Consider the following 25,363-nt stretch of genomic DNA (forward strand, 5'->3'; position numbering starts at 1 on the left):
GGCCATGTTTCTGCACTTTTGATAAAACTTCATTGGTTGCCAGTGCGATATCATTATTAACATAGATTTCTGACACTGACATATCGTGCTCTCTTTGAGACTTCCTACATACCTTGCCAATTTTATTTTTTTTATTACTTTTATTAGAAATGCAGCAACATAATTAAGAAAAGCCGGCATTTATATTGATTCTTAATTATAACGGGAAGAGCTACGCAGATGATAACACGCAATTGGAAGAACTATGATCGACTTAATTTCTCTTTCTGGTGGGCGAACTTGTGCCCCAGCTACAAAGATGAAAAAATGAATGCTGAAATCTTGGGGCCTAGTATTGTATTTAACTTGACTGCCCATTGGCATCCTTTATTGCTTCTATATAGTTGTCATTTCTCTTTAATTTTTGTTTGATTTCCTTATACTGTACATCCAGGGTGGGAATGCACTACTATTTTAATTAAAACTAGGGGCTCCTTTTACAAAGGCACACTAGCGGTTTAATGCTTGAGCAGACGGTAGTTTTTAGGCCAGCGTGGGGGTTAGCGCGTGATGAAATGTCACGCGTGTTAACCCCGCTAACGCGGCTTAATTAAAGGAGCCCCAGGTTATTGGAAGATTCTATGCATTTGTATTTTTGATTAATTAAGGGGGGAAAATTACTGTTTTTGACTATTTGTAAATTCAAAGTGCTTTTCTTGATTTGTTATATGTTCATTTACATGTGTATTGCACTGTCAATATTTGAAAATCAATAAAGATTTATAAAAATAAAAAAAAGAAATGCAGCAACATAGAAACACTAGACTGTAGTATTTTCCAAAACGTATAACTGGTATAACAGAGCAGAACAAGGAAAAGTAACAAGGAAATAGATAACAATCTGATCTAATACAAGTAGTAAACCTACCCTGTCATAACTGCGTGATACCAGAAAAAACACACATCTAAGAACTGGGGAGAGTGTGGCGCAGTGGTTAAAGCTACAGCCTCAGCACCCTGAGGTTGTGGATTCAAACCCACGCTGCTCCTTGTGACCCTGGGCAAGTCACTTAATCCCCCCAATGCTCCAGGTACGATAGATAGATTGTGAGCCCATTGGGACAGAGAGGGAAAACTGCTTGAGTACCTGAATGTAAACCGTTCTGAGCTCCCCTGGGAGAACGGTATAGAAAATTGAATAAATAATAAGGAAGAAATATGAAAACAGTGTAGAAAGAAAAGACAATTTCCCATCCCTGCTGCATTAATTTTCAATCCGTAATATTGTCCTCGCAGACACTCATTCATAACAAATTAAACATCCATCATCACTATACCTTAGTAACAGTGTTGAATGTCTCACCAAGCATACGACCCTAGTTGCTCTCCCATCCATACCCACCTTGTTGTGCTGACTAACGACAAGCCTCTTGCTCTGAGTGTGAGAGAAAATCCCCTGAGGGCAAGGCCTGCATCGCTCGCCAGAGGGACACCTATATCATTTTCTCCAATTTACTAGATGTATGAAAAGTTTGAATTTCAAAATTAGCTATTTCGTGCATTTTATGAAGTCACTGGGGAAAAGGTGCTGCTGTGGCTGATACCCAATAAGACCAAAACTAAAAGAATTGCTATGTATAAGAACATTCAATGAGGAAGGGGAAATCCCGCACTTAGTAGGGCCCTCTGGTCCCCCAGAAGCAACAATCCATAATCCCATGGAATTGCCCTTTTCACAACTTGTTCAAGAACTTTGGAAATGTATGAATGATGGGCCAGGAAGCCACAGATCTCATCAGGCAGTACCACCTGGTTCTCTGCCCATGAAGAAGCAATACTTCTGGTGAAATGCGCTCTCAAAGCTATCAGCAGCTTTTTTCCCCACAGGTAATATAAGCTGACTCAATGGCCCTGCGAATCCATCTGGAAGGAGTAGCCTTAAATGTCAGCTTGCCCAGTTTAGCCTGGCTGGTGAACACGAATAAATAATCGGAGAAGCGAAATTCATTAGTGACCTCGGGATACCAGAGCAGCACTCTCCGAACATCTAGCAACTGGAGACTTTGTCTTTCTTCTTTGACTGTATGGAGATGAATGCCAGCAGGCGCACTTCCTGGTTGACATGAAAAGCCAAAACTACTTTCAGCAAGAAAGAAGGCACTGTGCACAGGGAAACCCCTGCATCTGAAATCTTATGAAAGGAATCTCTGCAGGAAAGCGCCTGCAACTCTGAGACCCTTCTCTCCAAAGTGATAGCTATTAAGAAGGCCATCTTCACCGAGAAATCCATCAAAGATGCCTGCTGCAAGGGTTCATATGGAGCTTTGGTCAGTCCCTGTAGGACAATGTTAAGGTTCCACAATGAAACCGGCTGGTGGACAGGTGGAAGCAACCTGAGCACCTCCATCAAGAACATGGTTACATCTGGATGAGAGGCTAAAGAGATGTTTTTCCCTCGGGCTCTGAATCATGAAATGCCCGCCACTTGCATTCTAAATGAACTTACTGCCAGCCCTTTTCAAGTCCCGCTTGGAGAAAAGCTAGCACCACTGAGACCGGAGCTCACAGCAGTTCCACCTGTTCTTTAATACACCAGTGCTGAAACATCTCCCAGCCACGACTATGGATGGCTTATTGGCTATAAGACGAGAAGCAATAACCACCTTCAAATATCCCCTGCGCTCTAACTCTGCACACTCAAGAGCCATGCCATACGACCAAAGCATTTTAGCTCTTCTAAGGCCACTTGCCTCTGAGTCATCACCTCTGGATGAACTGGAAACCAGAGGCACGTGTCTCTCTGAAGACAGATCAGATCCACATACCAAGGCCTCCGTGGCCAATCTGGGGCTACTAGGGACAACCATACTTGGGTGATTTGGACACCGTCTAGCCCGCCTACTACACAGGGCTTTAAACTAGGTAAGTTGGGGGAGGGTACGGGCTTTAAACTAGGTGAGTTGGGGGAGGGTACGGGCTACCAATACTATTTTGGAACTGAACTAAGTAAACACTGCATTGGGTCACATTACAATTCTGGGTCTAAGGGGAGTACACGTAGCAATTCTAGGTCTAGAGGGAGTACACACTGTAATTCTGGGACCAGCGAGAGTGCACACGCTGCAAATTGCACTAAAGGAGCTCAAGTAGCCCAAACGGGAATACCCCCACAGGGTACACACATTACCAAGTCTCTGATAGGAGCGCACTGCAGTTATGGGGAGTCCGGGATAGGTACAAGCTGTAGCTCTGGGTCTAGGGAGTGTAAGAGACAAGCGAAAAATACTAATGGTGGTCTAGTTGATATAGAGGGATTGTCCCCACTGAGATACAACAAGCACACAACATGGAGGGCTATGTACGTCAACGCCCACAGTCTGGGAAACAAGATCCTAGATTTGGAGATAGAAATGAGGAATGCCGACCTGGATGTGGTGGCGATATCTGAGACCTGGCTCACAGACTCCCACGCGTGGGACATGGTCATACCAGGTTACAACTTGCTTCGTCAGGACAGGGAGGGCAAAATGGGAGGTGGGGTAGCATTATATACTAAAGATGACATTAAGGTCACCAGAATCACAGATGTACAGTACACTGGGGAATCCCTTTGGGTAAATTTGGCCAGAGGGAAGGACAAATGCCTATATCTTGGCGTGGTATACAGACCCCCAAAACATCAAGAAGACCTAGATTTGGAATTAATCGGAGATATAGAGAATATCACCTTGCGGGGGGACACAGTATTGGTAGGTGACTTCAACATGCCCGATGTGGATTGGGTCACGCTTTCCTCTGCTTCCGGCAGCAGCAGGAAGCTATTAAAACTCTTTGAATGGAGCAGGACTCAGGCAACTGGTAATTGAGCCAACAAGGGATCAGGCAATTTTGGACCTGGTACTTACCAACGGAGAAAGTATCACAGAGGTCTCGGTGGGTGAAACTTTGGCCTCCAGTGACCACAATATGATTTGGTTCAATCTCAGGAAAGGTTTCACGAAATCTACCACATTGACCAAGGTTCTCAAGTTCAAGGACACAAATTTCCAGGACATGGGAGACTTCGTTCACCAGGCGCTACAAACCCAAGCAGATACCGACAGCGTGGAAGAAATGTGGTCAACTTTGAAAACCACCATACAGGAAGCAACAAACCGCTATGTTAAATCAGTAAGCAAACGAAGTAGGAACAACAAGCCACAGTGGTTCTCTATGGAGATCTCAGACCTCATCAAAGAGAAGAAAAAAGCATTCATCTCTTACAAACAATCAGGGACACAGGACTCCAGAGTAGATTATCTGACCAAATCAAGAGCCGTCAAAGCGGCAGTTAGAGAGGCCAAATTCCGCATGGAGGAGTCTCTAGCAAAGAATATCCAGAAGGGAGATAAATCCTTCTTCAGGTATATTAGTGACAGGAAAAAGAACTCAGGCGGGATAGTACGACTCAGAAAACCAGACGGAGACCATGTGGAGACGGACTCGGAAAAGGCCCAACTGTTAAATGAATACTTCTGTTCAGTCTTCACCCGCGAGGTGCCGGGAATCGGCCCTCAACCACATACAAGGATTAAATCAGTAGACCCGTTTAGTAATTTCAAATTTACACCCAGCAGCGTCTACTGCGAGCTGTCAAAAATCAAGGTCAACAAGGCAATGGGGCCTGACAACCTACACCCTAGGGTACTCAGGGAGTTGGGAGATGTCTTGGCGGAACCACTATCCGCGCTCTTTAATCTCTCCCTTAGTACAGGTAACGTCCCGATGGACTGGAAGACGGCTAACGTCATTCCACTACACAAGAAAGGCTCCAGGGTGGATATGGCAAACTACAGACCAGTGAGTCTCACTTCAATAGTGAGCAAACTAATGGAAACCCTAATCAAACACCAAATGGATAGGATCATGGACGAGGAGAATCTGCGGGATCCCCGCCAACATGGATTTACTAAGGGGAGATCGTGCCAATCCAACCTGATCGGCTTCTTTGACTGGGGGACGAGGAAGCTGGATGTTGGTGAGTCCCTGGACATCGTCTATCTGGATTTCAGCAAAGCATTTGATAGCGTGCCACACCGCAGGTTGCTGAACAAGATGAGTTCTTTAGGTTTGGGTGACACTTTAACAAAATGGGTTGGGAACTGGCTTGGAGGTAGGCTTCAGAGGGTGATGGTGAATGGCACTCCCTCCGAGATGTCGGAGGTGATAAGTGGAGTGCCACAGGGCTCCGTCCTAGGCCCGATCTTGTTCAACATCTATATAAGAGACCTGACAGAAGGGCTTCGAGGTAAAATAACATTGTTTGCCGATGATGCCAAACTGTGCAATGTAGTGAGCAAAAGCACAACAGACAAAAAAGCAATGACAGACGATATGGTGCATGACTTACTTCTGCTGGAGCACTGGTCTAGGTCCTGGCAACTCAGTTTCAATGCCAAAAAATGCAAAGTCATGCACCTGGGAAGCCAGAATCCATGCAAGATCTACACCCTAAATGGCGAGATCCTGACAAGAACTGTAGCAGAAAGAGACTTGGGAGTGATTGTCAGGGAAGACATGAAGTCGGCAAACCAAGTGGAGCAAGCTTCATCCAAAGCAAGGCAAATCATAGGTTGCATACGCAGGAGTTTCATCAGCCGTAAACCTGAAGTCATTATGCCACTATATAGATCCATGGTGAGACCGCACCTGGAGTACTGTGTGCAATTCTGGAGGCCGCATTACCGCAAGGATGTGCTGAGACTGGAGTCGGTCCAGAGAATGGCCACCAGGATGGTCTCGGGACTCAGGGAGCTCCCGTACGAGGAGCGGTTGGGGAATTTGCAGCTCTACTCACTCGAGGAGCGTCGAGAGAGGGGAGACATGATTGAGACATTCAAATATCTCACGGGCCGCATCAAGGTGGAAGAAGACATCTTCTTCTTCAAGGGTCCCGCGGCAACAAGGGGGCATTCGTGGAAAATCAGGGGCGGGAAACTGCACAGTGACACTAGGAAGTTCTTCTTCACTGAAAGGGTGGTTGATCGCTGGAATAGTCTTCCACTTCGGGTTATTGAGGCCACCAGTGTGGCGGATTTTAAGGCCAGATGGGATAGACATGTGGGATCTATCCGCAAAGATAGATAGTGAGGATCACTGGGGTGGGCAGACTTGATGGGCCTTGGCCCTTATCTGCCGTCTATTTCTATGTTTCTATGTAGTACTCGGCCTATCTTGGGGCCACAGTGGAAACGTATACAAGAGCTCCCTTTCTGGCCAGGGTTGAACCAAGGCATCCAGGCTGGCATTTCTTGGCTCACATCTACAACTGAAAAAAATGCTCCACTTTCTTGTTCTCCGCCATGGCCATCAAATTGAAAGTTGGGAGGTACTATGATTCAGAGGGCCTCTGGCGACAATGCCCACTCTCCCGTATGGAACAACTGTCTGCTGAGAAAATAGGCTTGTACGTTGTCAACTCCCGCTACACATGCTGCTGATATTGAAGTGCACAGGTGGGCCTCCATTCATCTGAACAATTGTGCCTCCTGGCGTAGCGGAGCACTCTTGGTGCCTCCTTGTAGAGTGACATTACCTGTAACCCCACGTGCGATAGCCGAGACCACCGCATCAACCACAGGAGACTTAAAGATATCCCTATCCGCATCAGGAATGGGATAAAGCCAAGACATGAAGTGCAAAATAAAAAGGTGCGTCCGGCAGCTTCCACTGAATGTCACACTGGCACCCTGTGGTCACAGTTAAGCATGCACTTCTGCTAGCACTTACAGTAAGTATTTAAAAGAAAGCTGCCCTAGCACTCCTCCCCCAGTACAAATCTCCATGAGTTTTAAATAATAACCGTGTTAACATTTTCTCATCTTGTCACATTAACACAAGATGCATTCTGGGACAAATGTATGAATCATTTTCATCACTGCCATAAAAAGGCCAGATGAAGTAAATGGCATTAAAAAATAGGCACTGGAAAAATCTGTGCTTTGCACTATTCTATAAAGAATGCTCCAGGTTGAGCGCTGTTTATAGAATAGTGCCTAGGCCCAACCTTGGGCACAAGGACTTCCACCAGCGGAAACTTTGCATACATCCTGGAACGCAACTTGGGCGCGCACCCCCAATTCTATAACACTGCATGTAATTCTTTGGAATGCCCCCGACCTGCCTATACCCCAACCGTGGCCCCACCCCTTTTGGGATGTGCAGCAAAGGGTTTGGGTGGAGATCATTTTCGAATTTTGTGCAGCCAGATCCAAATTAGTGCCAATTAACTTCAATGACTGAGTACTAGCAGCTAATGTTAACTGTTAATGGCTCATCAATGAATATACATGCACTGAAATCTCAGGATCCCGTGCAAATTTGGGCATTTATAGAATCGTGGGGGAATGGGCAAACAAAAATATACATCCTGTTATTACCTCACCTACCACCCCTTTTGGGTTGTGCAGCAAAGGGTTTGGGTGGAGATCATTTTCGAATTTTGTGCAGCCAGATCCAAATTAGTGCCAATTAACTTCAATGACTGAGTGCTAGCAGCTAATGTTAACTGTTAATGGCTCATCAATGAATATACATGCACTGAAATCTCAGGATCCCGTGCAAATTTGGGCATTTATAGAATCGTGGGGGAATGGGCAAACAAAAATATACATCCTGTTATTACCTCACCTGCACTCGCACCGAAGCCCAGATATTTGTAAGCAGTTTTAAAAAGTGAGCCCTTCCTTGATAAACAACATCCCTACCCCGACAAGCGGTGAATACAGCAAAGCCCTCAGCAATCCGTGTTTCAAATCATCCAAACACCTTCCTTCTGACTGAGGTGAGGAGAAGCCTTTACAAACTACTCTGCTTCCCAAGCATGCATACAGAATTAGGAACCAGGATCAGTTGCTCCGTATCCATTAGCAACGGAAGGTACTATTCCAGCACCTTGCCTGTACACAAAACCAAGCCAACAAATCCCACAAGCTGCATACAATAGGTTTGTAAAACGTTGTATAAAACCCACAAATAAATAGGCATAATCGTTGTGTGTGTGGTTTTTTAAAAAATTATTATTATTTTTCTTTTTGCTCTGGGGGTGCTCATGGTACAGCTCATTTCTGGGCTTGCTGGAAAAACATGCAGGGAACAGCAGTCAGAGTGAGTCTTGGTACGCATTTTGAGAGGCTATTGGAGCACCAGAATGAGGTTTGGAATGCACAGCGCACACTAGCGCGGCATTCACTGAGAGAAACTGTTGGAACACCAGACTGAGGCTTGAAATGCACCGAAAAACTAGCCAAAAATAGCCCCAAATTGGCAGGCAATCTGCCCAATTGGCAACGCTGTCTGCAAAGCAGTTGCATACCTATAATGGGTGCTTAGCCACAAAAGTGGGTGACATACTGGTGATGACACCAGTCCGCTCAAGGTGGCAAAGATGGTCCCAGCTGCCTTCTATTAAATAACGTCTGTTGTCACTCACGTTTCCAGCTGACAGGCGAGTCAGACCCTGACTCGTGGTATAATACATCAGGACAGTAGTTGTGGAAGATGGGGGTGGGGCGGCATGTTAGATGTGGAAAGTGCAAGACGTGTGAATCTACCCTGGAGCTAAATGGCAGCTTTTTACATCCACAAACCAACAAAACATATTGGCTTCGACACACTACTTCCTGTGACACTCCTTTTATGATCTATGGAATCTTATGTCCTTGCCCGAAGTTGTACATCGGGCAAACGTCAAGACCCTTTCTGGTAAGGATGAGTGAACACCGGAGCAGTTTGACCTGCAATAGGAGCGAGGAACCATTGGTTGAACATTTTAACACAGCAGGCCATAAACACCAGGGAATTTCGATGTTTTATTTTGGATCATGTGCCACTGATGCCATGAGGAGGCAGGAGATTGGTTTTACATAAAAAAGCACAGGAATTGAGTTTTTGCCTGCATTCAGAAGAACCAGATGGATTAAATTAAAAAAATCGAGTGGCACTGGGTTGTTGTTTTTTTTAATACATTGCCAGGGGACTGGAGCATTTCTACCCTGATAAATTATACATGACAATCACTGATTCTGAACCACGAGTCTGGGGTTCAGTGCGATAGTGAGGCTCTTGACTCGCCTGTCAACTGGAAACGTGAGTGACATCAGATGGTATTTAATAGAAGGCAGTTCCAGCTCTGCCACAGTGAGCGTGAAAGACTAAATGCCACAGTAAGTTACAGCATTATTTGGAGAATTTTTTTCTGCTGTATGATACATTTCCTGCCATTTTTTTCTTTATCCAGAGCCCTGATGCAGCTTGCGGGCGAAACGACAACTAGCTTGACGTCAGCGAAAGGACTGGCGGGAATGCAGAAACATTCAACATTCAGTGACTAATAACATTCTACCGTGCCCTGCAGTTTAAGCTGACTTGTTTAAAAAATAAAAAAAAAAAAAAATTATTGTTTTTGATTATTGTGAACTGGAAAATACCTATTTGGTAGGGCAGGAAGGGGAAATAAGAGCTAGTGAGGTTAACTCCCTTTCTCGTGCGGTTGTTAAAGTTTTACAACGCACGGGGATCTGAGGCTCTCCCCTAATTAGACAATTAAATGCAGTTTAATGCAGTGTTCTTCAATTGCCGGTCCGTAGAAATTTTCTGCTGGTCCACAGGGCTGGCACGTCCATCAGGCCCAAGACAGTCGTTCTTCAGCCAGCGGTCCAAGGTGCAATCAACGCAGCATCTTCGGGCCGGCTCTCTGAGTGGCTGCAGTGCACAAACCCATGGGAAAAGGCTCCTACCCGTGTCCTGCACCTGAATCGGAAGCCTTCTCTTCCGACGTCGCAACATCAGAGGGAAGGCTTCCAGATGAGGAGCCGCTGTCCACAGCTTTGTGCAATGCAGCACTCAGGGAGCCAGCCCAAAGGCACCACGTTGATCGCACCGTGGACCGGCCCAAAGATAACACCGGGGGGCAGGCCAGAAGGCAAGGCACATGGAGGGAGAGAGATAACAATGGTAGGGAAATGCTTTTAATTTTTTATTTAATGATTGATTTGTCTGTTCAGGAAGAAATACATGTATTCTTTTCCTCTTGGGTTGTACTGCTTGCAGAGTCTTGCATCTTAGGGTTTGTTTGTAAATATTAGTACTTTTAGTTTTTGGTCCTGAATTGCATGGGGGTTATCTGTTTTCTGGTAGGAATGAATGTGAAAAGCATAGTGTGCTTTGTGTATTTAATTTTATGGTTAACCATTATATGTTGTCAATACAATTATAATTGTGTGTATATATGGAAAAAATGGTGTTACAATTAGTACTATTATGGGGTCATGGTCTGGGGCAGAAATTAGGTGGAGATGGGCACGACTTAGCACAGTGTTCTTCAACTGTCGGACCGCGGACCAGTGCCGGTCCACAAAATAATTATTTTATTTCCGCAGGTCCATAGGTGTCAAAAGGTTGAAGAATACTGGTTTAAAGTATTGTTGCTGCAGAATAACATTCCTAAGCGATTCTGTTAAAACATTAAAAAGATTTTTTGAGAAAGATATTGTTGTGAGGGTAACATATTGCTCCCTTCTTCTCCCCCCCCCCCCCAAACATACCATTTGCTGGTAGAGATGCAGAGGTACCGCCAGCCAAATAGTGCACCCACTCCCCTCCTTCTTGTGCTGCTTTCTTCCTGCAGAAGTTGGCGCATGGCTTCAGCCACCAGCTGCATATGTGAGAAGTCCTGGCATTGGCAGTTGAAGACATGCGCCAACTTCTGCAAGGAAGGAAGCAGTGTGAGGAGGAGGAGGAATGGCTACACTACATTTATTTGGCTGGCAGGGCTTCGGCATCTTCGCTAGCATAGGTAAAGAGGTGCGGCAGTTTTGGAGGAGCCTGAACCCAGAGGAGGACCCCTACCCCTGTGCAAATATTCTGCCATATTTAGAAAAGCCCTTTCCTGCATGCAAGACAAACTTTACACATGGCTAGAGTTTTATAAATTTACCCCCAAATGGGTTGGCAAATTGTTGGATTTTGTCTTGAATTTATTTTCTTTTGTAAATCATTTCAACATGAGTCATGTAGCCTATATTGTTTGATTTATGATCATCTTAGTAAGTTACTTATTGATTTTATACTATTTTGTAAACCTCTTTAATATATTAATTACATTAAACATACAATGAGAATTTTATTGTAAAAGATGGTACCACTTTGAAAATTTTATTAAATACTACTAGCACAATTACCATACAGGTTTTGAATGTGCAATTTAAAAAAATAAAAAGTTGGAAACCCATTTTATCATAATGGAACCACTGTTACTAATCAAACTGGAAGGATACCAGAGCTATACAGATAAAGCTGTTTTTTTTTTTTCTCGTTAGGTACAGGTTGACATGACTCGAATTCCTAGCTAACCAACTCCTTAACGTAGGGCTCATGCCTCAGGATTGCAGCTGCGTGGGATTCCCTTTTTTTTGCCATGGTGCCCCCTGGTGGCCACTCTTGTCAAGCAAGGTAGGTGCATGTAGTCAAGCACTTCCAGCTGCTGGCATTTATCTGTTCTCACCTCAGCATCTTCTGTCATCATCTCTCCCAGGTCAGTCAGAGGGCTATGGCAAAGCACAAGCCCCGAGGCTACAATTGATGGCACCGCCTTTACCGATACAGCAGCCCCCACTGAGCACCTTCTAAATATAAAATGTATGAGCCTATTTACTAAGCTACAGGAGCTTGTTAACACCCATTAATTTACAACTCACTACTGTGTTTCTCCCAAAATAAGACATACCCTGAAAATAAGCCCTAGAATGATTTTTGGGGTAGGTCTTAATAAAAGCTGTACCCCCAAAATAAGCCCTAGATGCTGGCAGCAGCGCCTCCCCCTGCCCCTTCATCCGCTGCCAACCCCCCGCTGACACTTCCATCTCTCCCTCCCATTAGAACACCACCGACCGCGAGACCAATATACCCTGCAAATGGCAGCGTCTAATCAGGCTGCTTTGTGGCCTTCTCCCGCCAGGGCGTTATGTGTGCTGCGTTGCTGATGACATCATAGTGATGCAGCAGAGGAATGCCCCGGTGGGGAGAAGGCCGCGAAGCAGCCTGATTGCTGCCGACTCTGCCGTTTGAAAGATATATCGGTTTCACGGTCGGCAAGGTTTGGATGGGAGGGAGAGATGGAAGGGTCAACGGGGATTTGGCTGTGTGAGGGGGGATAGAAAGATGCTGCACGGGGGGGATGGGAGGAAGGGAGGGATTGAAGCTGTGCAAGGATTCTGCTGCACAAGGATGGGAAGGGAGGGAGGGATAGAAAGATGCTGCAGAGGGAAGGCACAAGGGGATGGGTAAGAGGGAAGGAAAAATGCTGCACATGTGGGGGAGAGAAAGGAAAGAGGAAGAATTGGGGTGGAGGAGGAGAGGAAGTGAGAGATGATAATTGTACATGAAAAAATAAGACCTAGTGCATTTTTTGGGCCCAAAATTAATATAAGACAGTGTCTTATTTTCAGAGAAACATGGTAGTTAGCAAGGAGCGGCAGGCACCATCTGCAAGGAGGCTATGGCACCTCTCCTCCCACTGCGTACCTCTTTAAAATGTTTGCTGGCACAAGCAGTATCTTCCATCTACTGCTCGCGCCAGCCTCAGCTCTCTTCTGACATTACTTCCTTGTCGTAGGACCAAGATATGACGTCAGAAGAGAGCTGAGGCCGACGCAAACAGCAGGATGGAATTTGCTGCTTGCGCCAGCAAACATTTAAAGAGGTACATGGGGAGTGCTCAAGCAGCGGTAAAGAGAAGAAAGGGCATGGTGTGGTGAGGAGCAGGGTCTGTTACTTGAATCGATATAACAAACTGACTGCGTCTTACACAGTTAATGCCACTTGAATGCATGTAGAAAACTGCAATACAGTTAAAGCACAGTTAAATAATTTTCTGTGGAAACTGTGGGAAGACTCTGGAAATAACCCTCAGAAGTTTATGCAGAGGTTTTGCAGTCACCATTTTAGCAAGGTAAAAGCACAGATTTGCTGCAGCTTCATAAACAGGCTCAAACATTTAGTTTAATAATGTAAGAAAAACTTTAAAAAACAGTACTGTTATGAAAAGACATCATTAAAAATATATTAAGAAGTTAATTCTGAGGTAATTATATCTAAGCTAGCCAAAGTGCCTCAATCGTAGGTCTTCCGTGGGGACAATTCCAAGGATGCTCGATCTCACCCATATGTGTAACTAGCTTCTTCATCTCATAGGCATTAAGTGCTGTGCCAATCATTACCTGTCAAAATAGCAAAGACTTCTCGTCAAGATGAGTTAAATTATCCTTCTCCTCTTAACATGTTCTACTCAGACCTCCATACATAACCCTATATATACGTATACCCTCAAATTCTATAAAAAGCGCTAAAAAATTGCACGTAAAATTTTGATTTCATACTCAAATTGTGCGTAATTTAATTGAACAAGCCAATTGGCGCCAATTATTGGTGCCAATTAAAATCAATAACAAGTCAGCTGCCTTAATTTTACACACGAGTCACAAAAAGGGGGTGCAGAAATGGGCAGGCCATGGGTGGATCAGGAGCATTAAGTTAAGTTACGCGTAGAATAAGGACATTTGTGCCTAAATTTAGGGTCGTCAAATACAAAACAGTATCATATATAAATTTGTTTCTTTTATTTGTTTTTTTCTAAGGGCTTCAGAAGTGCCAGTTATTAGCCAAGTGTTTTCAAGGGCTAAGAACATTAGTGTGGCATTGGCCTCATTAGCCCCGCAATTTTTATTTTAGTACATTAAATGTTTTAAAGTGCTATCTGCTCTAGTTTGCATCAAGCTCATTCGATTATTCTAATAAAAGCTAATAAATGCTAAAACTTATCTTTGTTTTGTTCACATCGGGAAGGGACCTGTCATTTCGACATGTTTCGCTCGAAGGCTGTTTCAAGATAAGTCCCCCCTTCTATATTTACTCTGCACCATCCCGATCTGCTCGTTGCTTGTAAGCCAAGATGCATTTGTACCACATTTTCATTGGTTCAAATGGCCACACCTAAATTTAGTCATGGTTCTCAGGCATAAGCATTCTTCTATAAACTGTGCCTAACTTTAAGCATGGCTTATAAAATAGAGCTTATTTTGGTACCAATTATTTTGGCACCATTTATAGAATTTAGCCCAAAGTTAATGCCAATCTCCTGCCTAAATCTGGTTTATATATATCGACTTATGTTAGTATTCTCTAACAGAATTAGGGTACTTAGTGTTCTACATTTCAGCACACTTTATATACGAGGGTCATTTCATAAATAATGCACGCTATTTTTTAAAATTTACATGTTTTATATATTTTTTTTACAATCCTTCAATATAGTTTCCCTGATTTGCAATGGCTGAGTCCCAACGTCCGGGAGGCTTCATTATTCCATCCAAGACACCATTTTGTTCAGTTGCCGAATGGCTTGATTACCGGTGGAAGAAAGCTCTTCCAGAGATGCAAAACTATGTCCATGCATAGGTTGTTTCAACTTTAGAAAAAGGTTGAGGTCTGGTAGACTCATGTCTGGACTGTAGGGAGCATGACGTAACACCTCTCAGCCGTATTCACGTAGGTTTTCAATGACGAGTGGAGAGTTCCATCTTCCCCCAAGACCAAAAAAATTTCGATGAGCTCAATCAAAGTCAAACAAATGATGATTTTTGCTTATGATCATGAAGGCATCAAAATCACACACAAAGTTCCATATGAAAGAAGTGTGTCAGCAATGTATTATCATGATGTTTTGCAGAAAAATGCACAAAACCCGACCTCAGTTGCTCTTGGCTGAGCCACTCATTCTTTACAACGCTCGTCCGCACATAGGGAATGTCATTGAAAAACTACACAAATATGGCTACAGTCCAGACATGAGACCACCAAACTTTGACCTTCTTCCAAAGTTGAAACAACCTATGTGTGGACATCGTTTTGCATCTCTGGAAGAGCTTTCTTCTGCAGGTATCCGAGCCATTTGGCAACTGAACTAAAATGGTGTCTCGGATAGAATGAAGCTTCCCGGATGTTAGGACTCGGTTATAGCAAAGCAGGGAGACTATATTGAAGGATTATAAAGAAATACTTGAAAAAAATAAAATAAAAATAAAACATGCAAATTAAAAAAAAAAAAAAAAAAGTGTGCATTATTTATGAAATGACCCTCATATTTGCTCCCTATGGAATCTGACCTTTGCCCGTGAATGGAAAATTAGGTTCTTACCTTTTCTAATCTTTATTTTTTTTATTTATGCATTTCAAACTTAATTTCACAAGCAGACACTCATTACAGCAATACAGAATAAATTACCATAATATTGAAGAAAAAAGGAAATGAAATAATTTCCCAAAAAAAAGAAATGAAATTTACAAATGGTTTCCAGGTAATCAACTTAAGTAGCAACAATTTAACTCTTTCTTTGACCTCAAATAACTTGAGAAAAAACAAAAAGTAAGAGATAAGGAGATGTCATCATATGAGGATAACTCAATTGTTACAGAAAAGGTTTAACGTGTTTCAATTACCATCCAAACATTTTAACGCTACCCTGTTAATTATGAATTCAATTCTTAGTGTCCAAAAAACTTCGAAGTTGCTCAGGTGCAAAAAAAACAAAACCCAAACATATTTAATCCCAGAATATCTCAAACATTTTCAGGGATAACTTAAAAGGAAAGTAGCTCCCAAATTTTTTACTTCCTGCCTCATACTCTAAAATAATTTCCTACGGTGTTGCGTTGTCTCTCGTACATCTGGAAAAAATCCATATTCTTTGACCGAAGAATAAGCTTTGAGAGAAACGATCATTATTGCATTAAAGGTCCTGCTCAAAAACAAAAGATATGAGCAAAGTTCTCCGAAATTCAGTCTCTTCATGGGAGAGACTGAATATAACCCTCTCCAAGATTTGGGTTATATTATTCAAATCAAGTGGTTGTGATCTATCAAGTCGATTAGGCTCAGAAGAAAATTCAGATTATTTTTTTAAGATAGTATATCAGATTGATTGGAGGAATCGAGTCTGGGGAAAATTTCAAATTCTCAATCCAATATTTTTTAAACATATCAATAAGTGTAACAGCAATTGCGTTAGGAAAACCTTTTCTAATCTTGAAAGGGTGGTAATGATGACAAACTATAAAACTGCATCTCCATTCTACTCTGATCAGGATGAAATATTTGTTTAGATGCAAAAGTTCATCTTCAAGCCTGCCTCTAACAACCATATCTGGTTTCTCAATGCAGGAAACAAATGACGTTACCAGCATTACTTACAGACTTTCTGCATGCTCTAGAAGCAAACATCTGTCGAACTCTGGATGGCCTACACATAACTCCAGGGCAATCACTTAACATAAAAATCAGCTCTTCTATGTCCTGCAGGCCAAAGGTCCAGTTTTTGCTGGTTGGCAAGGAAATCAACTTCACTCTTTCAGCGACAGGGGCTACAATGCCAAAAAAAATCAGTGTCTGTGAATTCAGTATTGACTTCAACACAGAGACAGATCAATATTGTGAATAATTAATGTTTTGATTAGCAGACAGGCTGTACAGCTTATAGTTACATTTTTAAAAAGACATTTACTTTGTAGGTACTCTGAAAATACAGTTCTTTATACTGTTGTTCTGTGTCCAAAAGAAACTAAGGACCTTGCTACCTTGTTTCATGACAGCACATGAAACCTTTGCAACCGTAATCAGTTTGTTTCCTGTATGCATCAAGATCATTAATGTTCATAAAGCTATAAACGCTGAATTATTTTAAAATAATACCATTCTGAAACATTAGGTAACGTGATAAATCAATTAAATTTAGTACTCAGGAAGATTTCTTGCAAAAAGATACTCATATTTGCCAAATTTGGCAAAAATATTCACATAGAGGCTCATTTACAAAGCACATTGCTGTCTTAAAATGCCAATTTTGGCAAGTCAGAATTTGGACATGTCACACTGCAGTTCGTCCAAATAGTGAGGGGGCATGTTTCGGAAGAGAAAACAAAGTAGAATGGTCCATCAGGGAATTTTCGAATGAAAAATAACATCTATGTCTAAAAAGAAGGGATATTTTTATTTAGACCTCCTTCGGTCATGTCCAAGTGACAAAAGATGCTCTGATTGGAGGGATCAAGGCATGAGCCCTCATTAAACCCCCATGGTTGCTGCCCCCTTCCCTCTCCCCTGAAAGTGAAACTGCGAAGGAAAACCAGGCTCCGAGTCAGCTGCAGGTATTATGGCCAGCAGGTCAGAGGAGCAGCCTAATGGCTAGTGCAGTGGACAGCGAATGAAAGCACCTAGGTTCAAACCCCACTTCAGCTTTTTAAAAAAAAAAATTCTGTGCTTCCAGAAACAGAAAAATACCTACTGTTCCCAAACAGTGACATAATACAGGAGGAGGTGCGCCGTCTTGGTGGGGGCACTGGAACCTCTTTGCCCCCATGGTACACTCGCGCCCTCCCTCCCCCCCCCCAGCGCTTTAAAATCTTCATGAATGCGAACAACTACTCTAGCTTCCTGCTCATACCCACCTAGCTCCCTCTGAAATCACTTCCAGGTCACAGGACCAGGAAGTCACATCAGATCTGAAGCCAATGCCAGGCTAAAGAAGCTGTTCACACTGGCGAAGATTTAAAGAGGTACCAGGGGTGGGAGGTTAGCGAGGAGGGCACCACCGCCCTGGCCACCTCCCACTCTTGTTATGCCAGAATGGGGGTGGGGAATGGGGGTGGGGGAAAATGCTGCTACTGCTTCAGCAGGGACCTGGAGGGGAAGGGAAATACCGCTGCTGCTTCTGCAAAGGAAAGTGGGGGGGGGAGAGAAGGGAATGGGGGTGGGGTGGGGGAAAATGCTGCTACTACTTCATAGGGATTTGGAGGGGAAGGGAAATATCACTGCTGCTTCTGCAAAGGAAAGTGGGGGGAGGGGAGAGAGACAGACAGAAAGAAATACAGACAGACAAAGGAGGCCAGGGAGAGAGACAGACAGAAATAAAGACAGACAGGGGACCAGAGAGACAGACAGAAAGAAAAAAAGACAGACAGACAAAGGGTGCCAGGGAGAGAGAGAGAGAGAAAAATAGCAGGAGGGAGAGAGACAGAAAGAAAGGAAGAAAGAGACAGGAGCAGGGAGAGAGACATAAATAAAGAAAGACAGACAGGCATATATTCTAGCACCCGTTAATGTAACGGGCTTAAACACTAGTGTTAAAAATAAGTTTGTATAGATATTGATTTATTATAAGTGCTTGGTTGATTATCATTACTTGTATATAAATTGTATTGCACTTTTTGTTGGCATTAAAAACTAAATAAAGTTAAAAAAAAAAAAAAAGTTTGATCCAGCTAGCTTTCTCCGAGTTGTTTTTTTTGTTTTAAAAAGCATAAAAACATTCATAAAGCATCAAACCACTCTCATAAATGCAGAAGTTCTTTAGCCTGAAATTCTGTCCAAGCAGCATATACAGTAATTTCAGTGATTTAGGGCCTTAATGCGCAGAATAGCACACGCTAAATTGCCACGCACGCTAGATCTTAACGCCAGCATTGAGCTGGCATTATTCTAGAAGCGTAGTGCACGGTTTAGCGCGCAGTAATTTTATGCGTGCGCTAAAAAACGCTACCACACCTTAGTAAAAGGAGCCCTTAGTATTTTTAAGCACAGTTGCGAGCAGAGCAGAAAACATCTCCGGTGATTCGACTCCTTTCGCCAACTCCTGAATAATATTTTTCCATGCTCCGACGGTGTCTTTCTTTTCAGTAAATCCTCAAATACATGTTGTCATAAAAACTATTTGCTTTTTTCCTACTAATCTCATACATGATGTGCCTTTCAATTAAGAACCAGCAGGAATGTTCTACAAGTTAACACTCTCAAAAATTCATAAGGTATTACTCATCTCAGGTTATAACTTACCATTCTCATCAATAATGAAATCAAATCCATTTTTCCTAAATATTTCCAAATTTTCAATCAATACAGTTTCATTTACAGCTGTACAGTTAAGTTTCTGCGGCCTGCAAGATAGAAAATTTAAAATTCATCTGAAGGTGGAATGCAAGTGGTTTCTGGAGTAATAGAATAGTTCTTATTGACCAATTTTGACTTAAAAATTTTAAGAAAAAGCAAAATTTAAGATAAGGGAACAACCAGAATACTAGTAATTCTTACGCTATAAGCCTCTGTCCTTGGAGAACAGTATTCTGCTGTAACATCTCAAAGTTATATTTTTCATCTGTAGCATGCTGGTCAATTATGAAGAGATCTGAATTCCTCTTGGTTATTATAAATCCTAAATTAAATTGACCAATGATTTCCATTTCTGCAAACATATCTTTGCTGCAGAAAAAAAAGCAGACCTGTTAAAACATGAACATTAACTTAACCTATCTTGTATTAAACTTATTGATGTATTGTACTCAAGCCAATTTCCTATAAAGAAATTCAATTAATATTCTCACATTGCTTTACTAAGGATATGTGCCAAGGATATTGTTCATTCATGTGAAAACCTGAAAGCAACATTAAAAATGATATCCAACCACTGCATATTCTATTTTCAGATCAATTTTTAGCTCTCTCATTAAAAAAAATATCCAGCTTGAAATTTTCAAGAGGATTCACTGCAGGGCCCTTTGAAAGATTCTCCCTCTATGGAAAAATCTACAAAGGCCATACACAACAGAGGCAGTTTCTTTAATGGCAGCCCTCCTCCCCCCTATTATGCCGATTTCAATTGAAGACCTTTCCTTCCTTCCTCCCTTTTCTGTTCTCCCCCCAGATTACTTCTCCTGAGTGGTTTAGGAGAAATTGCAGGGGTTGATCTGGGTGTGACAGCAGTATCTGGTTGTAAGAAAGCATGACATCTGATTGAGGTCAGGATTCTCAAAAACCACGTTAAAAGCAACAGGCTGCTAATGAAACCGCTTTCATAGTGAATCTAAAAAAACAAATCGAGACATTCTCAAAAAAATACAAATGAGATCGGCAGACAGCAGCAAAGATTTGCTAAATTTGTGTATGGCCTTCGCTGGTGATAGCGATGGGTACATGTGCAGAAAAAATGCTGTCAAGGAAACCCTCCCTCCCCCCAACAGCGGGAGAGATGCCCACACTCTCCTGCTGTCCTAAATTCCCCGCCGACCCAGCCACTGTAGCAGGAGAGATGCCCATTCTCTTCTGCTGCACTAACCGGCATGATCCGACCCATAAAATACCCCATGCAACCACCCCGCTACTGACCCGACTGCCCCCCACAGTGGAAGAGATGCCCACTTTCCCTCGCTACTAACCACAGCAATCCGACCACTAAAATACACCACACAACCACCCCGCCATTGACCAGACTGCCCCCCGCAGCGGGAGAGATACTCACTCTCCCCTGCTTTGAAGTGACTCCCCTCCCCCTTACCTCAAAATAGAGCCAGCGGGACGTGGACAGCCTCCTCCCAGCTGCTGCATGGTCTAAAATGGGTATTCCCCTCCCCGGTGCATCTTGGGGTGCACCGGGGAGGAGCCTGAGGCTCTGATTGGCCTAGATTGTTTAAGACTCCTCCTCAGATGCATCAGGAAGGGTCCTAAGGCTGATTGGCCTGGACACCCCATAGGAGGGGCCTTATAATTAAATTTTCTGATGACACAAAGTTGTTAAATCGCAAGAGGATTGTGGAAAAATTGCAAGAGGACCTCATGAGACTGGACATCAAAATGGGGCTTAAGGGATCTGGCCAATCGAAGTCCTAGGCCACCCCCAGTGCATTCCAGAATGCATTGAGAGAGAGACCTAAGATTCTAGTTGGCCCAGGTGCCTAAGGCCCCTCCCCGATGCATTGGGAAGGGGAAGGCCCACCATTCAATGGAGGTAGGCCTGCCGACTGGAGGGAGTAAGCATCCCTCTGGCCGGCCAACTAAAGAAGGTACTGGTGGGGTCCAGGTGGGCTTGGGAGGGGGGGTTTCAGGGTGTCTGAGGATGTCTCGGAGGGGGTGGTATCTGTTACTGGTAGTCTTGGCGAGGGAGAGGGGGCAGGTTTCCTGCCACAACCGCTGAACCGATCGCGGCAGGGATATTCCCTTGCTGCGATCAGCTCAGTGGCAACCCGATTCTCTATCTGGCACCTATGATATGGACAGCAGTTATGTTCTTATGTTCTTAATTGTGGTGTTAGGCAGGCCTAGGTGTCTGTCCAGATGTGATTCTATATAGGATGCCCTTGTGCGATTCTCAAAAGCCGCTTAGGTGGCTTCCGAGTCTGGGCGTTCTATACAGAAACCGGCCCTAGATGGGTGTACCTAGTTTCCAATGCATTAATCCAGCCCACAGCACCAAGTTTGAACATAATCTAACTGTGTTGGACATCAAGGAAGAAGAGGCAGGTGACAGGTGCACAAAAAAAAAAAAAAAAAAAAGGTAGGGGGGAGGGGAATAAATCCAAATCTTACAGAGAAAGAAATACCTAATCTCTTTTCTCAATTCGTCCTCTGCTGCTCGATTTTCTCCAGGGCTAATCTTTGCTCGAAATCTTTGATATTTGTGGATATCGGTTGTTCGCTGCTGCTGCTGGAACCTTTGCACTCTGCTTGCCAAACAGCTCATTGAGAATTTCAATGGCACAATTTTCTTCCTAATTTCCACAGGCACATCGACTGCTGGCTCCAGTGGGCTTAAGTGAGTTTCTTTTACCTCCGGTGTCGTGGCTACTTCTCCAACATCTTGCTGTATTTGGCAATGACTGGTGTGTGAACCAGTGTCGCAGTCTTGTTGAGTTAAATTCTTTAATTCACTGCTTTTGCTCGACTGATGCCATGTACAATCGGCTTCAGAAAAGCTGTTTGTAGTGCCAAGAAGTCCCGGGGCTACAGCCTCTGAATCGCCAACTTTAAACTTGACTTGTGAAAACCCATCTGCATTCTCAGGGAAGCTGATCACACTTTCATTGCTGAGGCAGATGGAGGTGTCTGGAGTGCAGAGACAAGTATCCAGCTTTGAGGGAGTGCCATCACATCCAGAATCTCTCTCAATAAACAATTTTAGGTCTTTCCCAGCACATAGATGTGTGCTGCAGTTTAACCCCTCATTTGCCTTATCAAACGTTTCTGTACCCATCGATTTTTGACTGCTCGAAGAATGCAAAGTACTGAAAAAAGACTGAAGTTTTCTCTGGCTAGGGGATATCTTCTGTTTCACATTTGGAGAGCTGAGTTCTGTCGCGTGATTGAGAGAAAATGCTTCCCTTAGCTTGGAAATTGTCCCTGCTGTCTTATCTTCTCCAGTTGCATTCTGAGAACTGGGGCCAATCCTTCTGTCCAACTCGGGGCTCTCTGTACCTCCTGCAGTTACTTTTCTGAGGCTTCCTAAATATAAAAAAAATTAATTCCTGTGGGTGTTAAACATTTACCTTCTCCTTTACAAAGCCACGCTAGTGTTTTTAGCGCCCGCTGTGGAGGTAACAGCTTAGACACTCATAGGAATTCTATGAGCGTCGGAGCTGTTACTGAGGCAGCCGGCGCAAAAAACACTAGCGCGGCTTTGTAAAGGAGGAGGTTAATACATCACTGTACAAAATCTATATAATTTTAACGTTTTCATGTATCAGACTATCTATAATGGAATTTCAAAAATCTTGTTATTTTTGGTCTCCCCTCCAAGTTGCTTTCAGATCTTTGTGGGATCTAAAAAGAGCACAGCAAATCAAAGAACGAAATACCATATTTTTCACTTCATAAGATGCACTTTTCTTCCACCCAAAATTGGGTGGACATTTTGGTGCGTCTTTTTGAAGCGAAGTTTAACTTTTTTAAACACCCCCACCCACCCCGTTGTACCATTTAAAAATGGTCCACTTGTTGGGGGTACGCGGGCTGACTGGTGCCCGCCCCCGCCGCTGCTCCCCGCCTGCCTGCCTGCTGCCGCTGCTCCCTGTTGGCCACCACTGCTAGTTCTGACGTCAGGAGAAGGCTAGTGTGCTGGTGATGTGCAATCGCTGCACGTTGGCCCTTCCCTTCCTGGAGTTGTGGCGGACCGGGGCTAGAGGAGGAGGAATCGGCAGAGGGTAGGCAGGCTTCAGCGCGGCAGGGAGGGAGAGAGATTTAAAACTCAAGAAATTTGGATCTTCACAATTGCATCCATCCCAAACCACAATTTTATTCACAAGAATAGGGGATTAATGGACAATCAAAATACCACCTGGGTGAAGTTATGATATGTGTGTGTGTGGGGGGGGGGAGGGGTTCCATGATGGTTGGAAAGAAGTTTTTACTGGTGAGGTTTTGAATATATGAGGTTTGGTGAGTTATCAGCATTAGTTTGCAATTGATGTGCAAAGGTGATATTTTGATTGTCCATTAACCCCTATTCTTGTGAATGATAAGATTTAAGGCAACTGGAAGTTTCTGTATTTATGCTGCTGCCTGATTGAGGCTTTTATCTTCACGTTTTGTGACTGTTACTCGTTAGCAGTGTATCGTAAACTGTGTGCCAGGGCAGATTCCAGATGTGCCGCAAGACGCCGGCCGACTGCTTACAGGACATGCCTCTTGTGATAAGAGGCACGTCCTGTAGGCAGTCAGCCGGCGCCTCTCCTCAAGCACACACCCCCCCGCCCCGGCGGTAATAGGAGACTCAGGGCCACGGATGTCGCGTGCGACATCATCACATCAACGACCATGCATTTCCGGATGCCCTCCAGCTGCGGCCCCATGTTTAGTGTGCCGCGGCTTCAAAATGTTTATGGCCCACTGCTCTATAGGTTCCTTCCACTGCCTGGCTTGGTAACAACTGAAATACAGTTGTGACAAGAGTGTTATGTTTTGCCCCTGGAGGTGCCCACGGCAGGAGCACATTCTACACTAAATTAGGCTTTAGCGTGCGCCGTCGCAGGGTCCTTGCTAATAAAATGGTTCCGGCAGCAGACGACACATGCTATTATCAAGACAGCCCCTTAGTTGACGGCAAGTAACCACGTTCCTCTTAATGGGGAAAACCTTTACGCTGCCCAGCTACTGCCATGTGTACATTTAAAATACGAGCCGTTACGAGTATTACGCTCTATGGACAAGTTGTGCCTGGATGTGCCGTCTTTTGAGTGTGGCAAGACTCTCGGGGCAACGGAGGGCTAAGTTGGTGATGTAAGGGGTATTGTATTGGAACAAGCTGCCCTCGGAGCTGAGAAGTCCGTCAGGGATTCTGCAGTTTAGGAAGATGTTAAAAAAAAACTGTGGTTTTAATTTTAATGTTCTACACACTTTCTGTGTTTTTTTCGTAAAGTTTTTAGTTGCTTTGAATGCAGTAGTTCTTTAATGGTACCTTATTTCCCCATATAAAGGCCGCAGCTTATACATAGGTTTTACAAACCCATGTATGGGGGTGCGGCCTAGTTAGATGGGGGCGGCCTATATAAAAAATTTTAAGTCATTCCCCCACCCCCTTTTTCGGAAGCCCCCTCGCTGGCGCGCGGCTCGGGTGCAGGGCAGCCATGATCTCTTCGGCATCCGGCCTGCCCCCCTCTTGCTTGCTTGCTGAATGGCTGAGGTCTTTGCACATCAATTGGTCAGGGGCAGGCCGGATGCCGAAGAGATCACAGCTGCCCTGCACCACTGGAGACCTGAGCCGCGCGCCAGCGAGGGAACTTCTGAAAAAGGTACCGGGGGTGGGAGAATAAATGAAAAAGGCAGGGGAGGTACCGGAAGATAAGCCAAGGCTAATACCATGGGGGCGGCTTATCTTCCGGTTTTTAAACATAGGTCACCCTTTTCTGCGGCCTATATGCAGGGAAATGTGGTAACTGTCTGTATAATTTTTATGCAATCGTGTGTTATTTTATTATGCATGTTTTATTGTTGCCCACCTAGAATTGCAGGACATGCAGGCGATAAAATTTTTAAATAAATAAATAAATGAGCAAAAACAATTGCTGTCTTCCTTTAAAACAAACCTTAGAAAAAAGTCTTCCACCACGGTGAGGCCTATTTGGGCCACTGTGCTCATATCACAGTGCAGGCCACTTTTGCTGAAGCTTTGTAAAAGGGTTTCTAATTCTCCCAACGTAAAATAGGTTTTCAATTTCAGTAATAAGAGTTTAAGAAGGGACTGCCCTCACAGTTCAGATCCTGTGCTCAGCGGCAATATGATCGCAGAAAAATAAAATTAAGAAAGAGTAAAAGGTGTTTGACCTGAAGAGAAACCAGAGCACAACATTTGCATTTTATAACTCACCTTTCCCAAGCCACATTCAAGGATTAAGTCTATGTATAGCATTAAATAAATCTCTTGCCTCGGAGGCTTACAATCAAAGCTGCAGTAGAGAATGACACGGGGACAAATTTTCCCCGTGGGAACTCAGTTTTCCATCCCAGCGAGTTCTTTTCCTGTCCCTGCCCCAT

General features: G+C 43.8%; 2 protein-coding genes and 1 long non-coding RNA gene across 9 annotated transcripts in view; 1 reads left to right on the forward strand and 2 right to left on the reverse strand.

Moving 5' to 3' along the window:
* The window catches only part of LOC117345692 (radial spoke head 10 homolog B-like), a 106,722-nt gene extending 98,694 nt beyond the window's left edge, over positions 1 to 8,028 (reverse strand). For 2 of the 6 annotated variants that reach the window (XR_004536486.1, XM_033914718.1), the window contains exon 1: positions 7,725 to 8,027. The gene's annotated coding sequence lies outside the window, so the exon portion shown is untranslated. Of the gene's footprint in view, positions 1 to 7,647 lie in introns of all 6 variants that reach the window. The other 4 variants (XR_004536487.1, XM_033914719.1, XM_033914716.1 and 1 more) reach the window with 3 other exon arrangements.
* Positions 8,029 to 8,205: 177 nt separating this feature from the next.
* LOC117369288 overlaps positions 8,206 to 25,363 on the forward strand; it is a 33,390-nt gene continuing 16,232 nt past the window's right edge. The window contains exons 1-3 of one of the 2 annotated variants that reach the window (XR_004541111.1): positions 8,206 to 9,182; positions 11,337 to 11,469; positions 16,235 to 16,351. This is a non-coding gene — a long non-coding RNA (uncharacterized LOC117369288). Of the gene's footprint in view, positions 9,183 to 11,336; positions 11,470 to 16,234; positions 16,352 to 25,363 lie in introns of those variants that run through there. The other variant, XR_004541112.1, reaches the window with a different exon arrangement.
* The window catches only part of PMS2 (PMS1 homolog 2, mismatch repair system component), a 34,828-nt gene continuing 22,462 nt past the window's right edge, over positions 12,998 to 25,363 (reverse strand). The window contains exons 11-15 of the mRNA XM_033963647.1: positions 21,439 to 22,336; positions 19,157 to 19,324; positions 18,902 to 19,002; positions 16,265 to 16,434; positions 12,998 to 13,235 (exon numbers count right to left, since the gene is read on the reverse strand). Coding sequence (XP_033819538.1) covers positions 13,110 to 13,235; positions 16,265 to 16,434; positions 18,902 to 19,002; positions 19,157 to 19,324; positions 21,439 to 22,336 — 1,463 coding nt within the window. The 3' untranslated portion in view covers positions 12,998 to 13,109. The remainder of the gene's footprint in view (positions 13,236 to 16,264; positions 16,435 to 18,901; positions 19,003 to 19,156; positions 19,325 to 21,438; positions 22,337 to 25,363) is intronic.

This window comes from Geotrypetes seraphini, chromosome 11, assembly GCF_902459505.1.
Source record: "Geotrypetes seraphini chromosome 11, aGeoSer1.1, whole genome shotgun sequence".
Classification (NCBI taxonomy): Eukaryota; Metazoa; Chordata; class Amphibia; order Gymnophiona; family Dermophiidae; genus Geotrypetes; species Geotrypetes seraphini.